At 34.4% G+C, this 8,438-nt stretch overlaps 1 protein-coding gene across 2 annotated transcripts in view; it reads right to left on the bottom strand.

The window, feature by feature from the left end:
• Positions 1-1,998: 1,998 nt before the first annotated feature.
• Positions 1,999-8,438, bottom strand: part of LOC149551864 (Ribosomal L28 family) — a 32,897-nt gene continuing 26,457 nt past the window's right edge. The window contains exons 2-3 of one of the 2 annotated variants that reach the window (XM_089787364.1): positions 2,872-3,095; positions 1,999-2,653 (exon numbers count right to left, since the gene is read on the bottom strand). In XM_089787364.1, the coding sequence (XP_089643490.1) occupies positions 2,278-2,653; positions 2,872-3,068 (573 nt within the window). In that variant the 5' untranslated portion in view covers positions 3,069-3,095 and the 3' untranslated portion in view covers positions 1,999-2,277. The remainder of the gene's footprint in view (positions 2,654-2,871; positions 3,096-8,438) is intronic. The other variant, XM_089787365.1, reaches the window with a different exon arrangement.

Here is an 8,438-nt window from a genome sequence, read left to right as displayed (position 1 = left end):
TTCCAAGGGACTAATTAACTCATTTGTAATCTATTTGGTTGGCTCCTTAATCCTCAAAAACCGGTGTGTAGAAATCTCTGGAATCCATCTGCAATTCCAAGTTTCATTTTGCCGACACATACAAGAATTTGAAATCGTTCATTCTCATTCAGCATAACCAAGAACTCCCTTTTCCTGATTTTAGCTCAAGTGCACTTATATCTAAGGATAATAGACTTTCAAAAATGACTCCAAAATCATGTTGTGGAGGCACGAATCCTCCATCACTGCTGCTGAATGGTATACACTAATTCACCAAATGAGCAAGTCAATTACAAACATAAAATAAAAATATTTTCTCGGAGTGTTATGATTTATCTTCTTGTTGCCTATAACTCAGTACTATTCTGAGTTTCATGTGGTTCTCTCATACAAGTGATTCCCTGTAAACCAATCTCAATCAGCAAAATTCAGGCATCCCTATATAACAACACCGATGTCTGTTATGCAAAATGCGGACTAACAGGGCTCCAGACATGGCGAGTGACTTGCCTCAAGATTCTGCACAAATTTTGTCATGCAGTCAAAAATGGCAATTTGGAAAAATGGGCAAGGTTAGCATGAAATATTAACGAAAGTCTACAATAGCAGGAAATTTTTAAATTAAAACGAACCAGAACCAATCTCCAGCCAACTTCTGCTTAATTCAATTCACAGTGGACACTTCTACCCAACTAAAGAATTCATTAACATAATTGACTACAAAGACAACTGATAAACATCACCAACGTTTTCTCTGAGCTTGCCTCAGCTACCATGTCTTCCAGAGCTCAATAGGAGAAGCCGCCTAAAAAAGCAATTCAAATAATCTAACAAAATCAAATCCACTGATCCCCGCATCTAGCTTTCACATCTCGTAATAATCTGACATAAAAAAAATCAAAATAGAACAGAAATTTGGTTTATGTTAGTGAGGTGTAAAAAATTAATTCAGACATGTGAAGTGTGAATTAATTATGGGGGGTTATAAAGTTATATAATCTATTGTGGATTCTTCATGAGATATGCCTCAGATTTGATATCAGAAATTTGTTGGGCAGGAAATTTGATTGTAGACTGATAATGGGCACAGTTTAACAGCAACAAACAGCAGTTTGATGGTGTGCAGCCTATAGGCTAAAAATATTGTTAAAACTTTAGGACAAGAAAAATACAATCATGTGATTGGCTTCTCGACTTGTTTGTATCACTTCTATAGAATCCCAGTCATGGCAGAGACTAGTAAGAATATCATAGCAGCTATCATATTAAATACTAGAGTTGATCACCAGAAGCTAATATTGCCCAGTGCAATACATGCTTTCAAGTCATCAAACACATAAAATTGCTACACATCATGCAGCCACAAAGAAATACTATTCTTCGGAAAAATAAAATGGTAAAGCTATGTGCAGGCTAGATATCAGAATTTTTTTTTTTGGGAAAATGACATACAGAATTACCTCTTAAGAATTACTTCACATTGCAATTATAATTGAAATAAAAGACAATAATGTAGGCCTGAGATCTATGTTATCTTTGGCTTAGTCTTTGGGTGCATTCCTTTATAGTGCACTATCCACATTTTTTTCCTCCTAAGCACTATCTACATGATTAGAAGTAGAATTATGAATCATGTCACCAAACAAGATTACATCTGTTGTGTACGTCGTATATCGTATAGCTTCAACCTTTAAAATATAGAAAATTTCTTTTAGCAAAGAAAAAAATAATAGCTTCCAATTACTAGAGCATTTGCTTGTAAAAGTCAATCTTGAGCATTGAAATATTGAATCAATTACAAGAAAAACTGAAAAAGTAGATTTCTCTGAATCTCTAGTCTTCTGCCGTCAAAATATTATCAGATAGAAACTCTTAATTTGAAAGTTTGACCACAATGATGTAGAAATTGATCTTTGAAAGAAAATATCACTCTACGGACAGCTAAAAGTCTTCAATGGAAAACTTTACACAAGAAAATTATGTAAATTTTTTAATAATAGATGGCAAATGAATTTTAACGATTGTGTAGATCTTGGTAAGTGTCATCCTTTTTCATATTTAAGAAAAAATATTTTCAAATGCAGGTCAAAGCACCTTCCTAACTTGCAGCTAAAATAACAAATGCAGCTTGCTTCTAAGAAGAATACTTTTACATGTGAGTTTCCCATTAAGCAACTTTACCCTGACCGTGAATATTGACGACACTCTTACCTCTCATCTAGAAATTCCAATCACTCAATTATGTAGTTTGCCTTCTCACTTAGCCTGTTGGTTGCCACCTTTGGCAACCTCATGGATTCCTGCACCTGCTTTACGGTGAGCTCTCCATTCTTCCTTGGCAATTTCAAGGCTTTCAAAGGCTGCTTCAAGTTCCTTCTCTTCTTCTGGTGCAAAGAAACCGACCTTTTTGTTTCTAAGTTCTTTATATTTTTGCTCAATCTTGGCCTTCCAAAGAAGAGCGAGTTCATTATCAAGGTTCCTGGTAGGTGTCTTAAGCAGATATTCATCAATGCCACCAGCTTTATCAATGCACCGAATTGCATGTGTTGTAACTTTGACTCTAATAAACTGATCCAGAATCAAGCTGAAAAGTCGCTTATTCTGCACATTGGGCTTCCAATTTCGCCTTGTCCTGTATAGTATAACTGGAAATGGTAAGAAGAATTGATACTTCCACATACACACACAAACTCGCATGAAATTTGTTATGTAACAAAAGCATGAATAACATGATTTCCCACATATTTTTAGCAAAAAACTCATCCCTCAATGAATGTCCCATATTTCCACTATCTTCACTGATTACAGATGGACATAAATTTATAATTAAAAGATTACAGATGGACATACTTGTTTCCACCATCTTCACTTATTTGATTGCCAAATTGGATGTGACGACCAGCAAAAATTCCTCTCTTTGCCCGTTCCATAATACATTTATGATTAGGAAGACTTCTCCTTAAGGCTTCTTTTGCTTCATCACTCATGGATTGCCCTTTGATCATTGGAAGTAACTTCTTAAGCATTGCTCGCTGTCTAGAAGCCATGGCTTTCTTCTTTAATTCCTATACACCCTGAGAAGCAATCAGCAAAAATTGGAAATAAGAAAACACATAGAAACAGAACCAGAAAAGAGTAAATAGAAAGGGAAATGGCTTGGTTGTTTGGCTTATTTATACATTAACTTTTATTGGCATCTTCCTATGTTCAAATCAGGAAGGCACTGTAAGAAGAGAATCATTATAACATAATAACGATAATATATCAGGCATAATTACAGTCTGATCCTCTGACCCTTAACGCTATCTCCACTACTTATATATTTGTTTCTACCTATTCTAGAGCAAGTAGTCAAAATTAGAAGAAGAAAAAGATTGACCTTATAAGAGAGTTGTTTCAAATATAGTAAATTCTATTCTGATTGATTTTCATTAACAGTTTACAGACTATAGGCAGCATACAATGTAGATAGACATTAGGCAGCACACATACTGTTACAAACATGAATAAAACTTCAATTCTGTCAGAATGAAGGATTGTATATTAAAGATAAGCCAAATATAGAAACCAATGACAGTATTAAAAAGAGCAACAAGCAGTGCTGAAATAGCTCTACATCTATATGGTAGTTTTCAAGATAGTTACAAAGGACACAACAACATTTCAAAAAAGGATAAGGATTGTGCTAAATATAAAAGAAGGAAAGTACACCGCTCTTAAGAGATTCAATATGAAGTAGAAAAAGATAAAATACACATACCCACTTCATAATGATTACTAGGAGGAAAATGTTTCCAGTAATAATGCAGATTTATAAATAGAATGAAGTATTGATGCTTAAACATGAAGTAAAAATAAATAAAATACACATACCCACTTCATAATGATTACTAGGAGGAAAATGTTTCCAGTAATAATGCAGATTTATAAATAGAATGAAGTATTGATGCTTAAGCATGAAACGGAAGGATTTAACTTCCTGAAGACAGTTAAGCTGTGAATTACTTGAACAGATAAAAATGGAGACTGTCAAATAAAGAAACAAAATTATTACAGTAGCATTAATATCATGCAAAAATGGAAAATATTTCAATACTGTCTAAAGATACAATGGTGTCATGGAAGGTCTATAGCAAGTTAGACATGTGAGAGTTTTAAAGTGCAGTATGCTGCACTTGATTAAACTTGGATGCATTGAAATAACAGGATTCCTTCTTGAGGCGGTTTATAGTTCTATTGCAAACAAATCAAAGAAAGGTATACTATAATTTTAAATAAATAAATGATGACTAGCTGTGCCAAATGGGAAAAAGTCAGAACAGTTATATTACATCATGTTTTCTGGGCAGATAAAGACAAATCTAGAAAATCTAAAATCTGGGTATTGTGCAGAGTATAGGGTGAATTAGGCTCCCATATGGCCAGAACTCTCATACAGTCAAAGGATGAAGAGATACTGATTATTTTACAAAGGCAGCTAGAACATAAAATGAAATGAGGGATAAAGATGTTAGATCCTTAAGATTTATTAAATAATAAAGAACTTGCATATCATGAAGGTCTCATCACATTTTTTAAAAATTATCATTAGGCTAATGTATAATCTGGACCCAATGTGGCAAGAAATATGTTATCACAACAAACATAAGCTCACAAGATTGGTGGAGACTTCTTTACAAGCAAAGGAAAAAATCTCAGTTTTTGCATATATGACATTTCAAGAAGAGGATGTTCCTAAACAGCAAGCAAATTTGTCAATTTATGGTAAAGAATCGAATTATATCATCTCAAGAATTTGTTGCAGCAGGTTCACAAGAAGGCATTAATGGTCCATATCAAATAGTGCACCATCTTTACACATTTGAACATGGTTCAAAATAAAAGATAAAATATTTGCAGCAAGAAGTTGAATTATTTAAATGGACAACGAAAAGCCACAACAGAAAGATAAGGAAGTATCTGCTAATTTGATTATTTTTGCTGAAATATTGCACCATTCTCCGTTTCACAAGGCAACCACAACAGCTACATATATACAGAAGGAGGTACATCTTTTCATAAGCACCGTGTATGGAAAACCATAGCAATGCAAGGACATACTTTGAAAGTATTTGGATGAAGTAAGTATTACAGAGCATAACAAGTTTACAAAACAAATAGACCATTATCTTCTAAAATTATACATACAAATAAAAAGTACATGATACTTGTTAAACCTTCAAACAGCAGTGGATATGTATCATATTGCTAAAAGGTTTGAAGTCAAAGCCAATATACAATTACAGTTAAGACTCAGAAATTGAATTCATTGCACGATGAGTTTTAGCAGAGAATGAACAAGTAAAGATTTTAATGCGAGAAGAGTAGATGACCAACCAGTTACAGCCATGAGCAGTTAAATTCAAAAGTCAAGTCAAGATACAGCAACAGTCAGCCGAGAAGGGATAGTGACAGATCACAAAAGCAGCATCACTTAGAAACCTCTTAACAGAATACAAGGAAAAAAACCAGCTTCAGCACAGAAGTGGTACATAATCGCAATTCTAGATTTGGAGAAGCATGTTAAACTTGCACAGAGCACCATCTAAGTTACAGTAGGTTGTATATTTCAGCATCACCAATACAATGAGTGTGCTGAAGCGAATTGGATCTTTAATATTTGCAAGTTTCAAAGGCTGTTGATGGAAGAATTGTCATGGATGTCAAAGGGCTTCACTAGCAAGTATATAGTCTTAGAGAGCAAATACACACATTGCTTAATACAAGCATGATCATTGTTGTGATATGAGAAAGTGGGACAGCAAAAGCAACTCTTTAAGTGATGTTAAGTGATGTAATAGTGAGAAGCTTGTGGAAGTGATAGTGATTGTATAAAAGCAATCAATAAATAAAGCTGTGCTAAGAAGCAATTGTGTATAAACAATGGTAATACTAAAATATACAACAAAGGCACGAAAAGCCAGTGATAAGTATAATCTGTGACCACTTCTCAAAGTATGGGAAGTTAAGTCTGCACAGCAAGGAATTGAAATTATTTGGTTCAATAATTATAAAGTTATTAGCATCGATTTATTAAGAATTTAGAGATACCAATCAGAGAAACAATGGTATCAAGCTTATCCTGTGATAAAAGTAAAAGCCAGCATTCACCATATGATGGTTGCCCAGTCAGGATAAATACACTCGGTAATGGCACATAAACAAGAGATGGTAACAGTCAGAGTAAGCCTCCAATATGCAGTGACTTCATAGAAAGAGGCAACAGGGATTTAAAGTCACAAACAAAAAGAAGTCAGACAGTGATACATATTCATACAAACATTTTCAGCATGCCAATAAAATGGTGATAGTTATGTTTGTGCAGTCAATACATGAAGAGTTATGGCAGCCTCGGAAACATATACACGGTACGAAACATATCATACAGCTATCACAAACAGGTTTATACACTGCGGCAATAATATGAAGTTGAAGATAGCGACAAAGCATTCATAATATATTCAGAAAGCACCACTGGCAGCATTCGAATGTTTTAGAAACTCAGTTGAAGTCAAAATCCCAAATACAGCATAGTAACCATCAATACATGGAACAACAACTAAACTTACCAAATAGAAGCAGCATTTAAGGAAGTTATGGAAGTTGTTAGACATCATAACATTGAGATGTCGTTAATTGTACAGACATGTTCGATGTTTGAATATTTGTTGGCAGAGATAAATCACTTGCCTCCAAAAGAGAACGAGTCACATGTGCAAGAAAGTTGGAAGAAATATGTAGAGTCAACAGCTACTATGAGACAGTTTCAATATGCTAAGCACAGTAATTATAATCATTGAACAAAGTAGAAAATTGATACCAACCATAATATGCAAATAACCTCTACCTTTGAGATTGTGAATGATGTCTTTGTTGGAGATCATCGGGAGTCTTCAGGGACAGATTCCCATGTTTCTAGAGATATTAAGAAATACATGAGAAGATCAAACTAGCAATGATTACAGACTGTCGGAGAAATATAGAAGGATTACATAGCATCAGTGAGTCCATTGAAATTTTATGGCAAATACTATCAGTGTTCTAGAAAAGGTCTGTCTGCATAGCCACATTAAGTTGGCCAAGTCATATGTGCCAACGAACAATGAAATAAAGACTCAGGACAATATTGGAATATAAAGTTATGTTTTCATGACATTGAAGATTTAAGTTAAGATAGAGAGTGTAAAGTGCAGTCACAAAATATTATCTAATTTTGTTAAAAAGGAGACATAACTTTTGGTTTTTGAAAGGTTACATTTTTCATATTTATTAATATAAATAAGAAGACTTTCATTGGTGCTAAAGTAATGGTGAGAAATAAGTTAAGAAGTAAAAGTAAGAAGAAGAGGGAAATATTCTAAAGAATATTGAAAAGAAAAATTTTAGTTACCAAATTCACGTGTCAGACACCGGATCCGGATTTGAGTCTGATCCGGGTCTAGAGCCGCACATGGATCCATGAGGATCTGGGTAGGGTCCACAATCCTACTTGTGGATCCGTCAAGTTTGCGGCCCATGGATCCTAACGGATCCACAGGCAGGATCAAGGATCCTGCCCAGATCCTCGAGGATCCACTGTGGATCTGTAAGAAAGTGAGCAAAAAAAAGATTAAAAAGCGGGCTCAATGAAATTTTATATTATTTTTTTTGTCCAAACCCTAAAAAGGACCCTTTAAGTCATTATGCAAGTTCATTTACACTCACATTTGCTCTCTCATAGTTGCTAGTTTTAAGTAAAGTGCTTGTATTCAAAGGAGATCGGTTGTGGAGCTCCAAATCCCTTGCAAGAAGTGTTTAAACCTTAAGGTATGCATTTCAACCATATTCTTGAGTTCTTCCATAGATTATTGATTTATTTTTAATTTTCCAAATTTTCAAGTTTTTGTGTAAGTGTGAAGCATGGTTTTGTTTCATTTTTTTTTTAATTGCAAGAATAGAACAATGAGTAGTCAAGGCTCAGTGGGTGGGGCTGGATCACCAAGCTTCAAAATTGATAAGGGGTCTCTTTTATGGAGACACACAGCAAGGGTCACACAATGTCCTAGGGGTGGGGCATACATTTATCGCTCTTATGTTCTTTATCCTTAGTATGTTCCTTATTAGAAGAAGGTGGATCCTCTTCTAAAATATCTGCGAAATCCTTCAGAATATCCTTCTCTGATATTTCAATATCCATAGATAATCGATAGTTTGATAATTCGTCCGAATTAATCAAAAAAAGTCGCTCATAAAGCAAATATGGAAATGTAATTATTGCAATGTACAACATGGAAGCTCCTATTCCCAAGTAAACTACATTTTTTGGGCCCTACGGGTGAAGGAATTAACACATGTCAAGATAGTGTGGAAGATAACAAGGGATTGCAAGCTGCACAATA

The sequence above is a fragment of the Cupressus sempervirens genome, chromosome 6 (assembly GCF_028749045.1).
Source record: "Cupressus sempervirens isolate cs-2001-9-10 chromosome 6, ASM2874904v1, whole genome shotgun sequence".
Classification (NCBI taxonomy): domain Eukaryota; kingdom Viridiplantae; phylum Streptophyta; class Pinopsida; order Cupressales; family Cupressaceae; genus Cupressus; species Cupressus sempervirens.
This window is presented reverse-complemented; position numbering and strand designations above follow the sequence as displayed.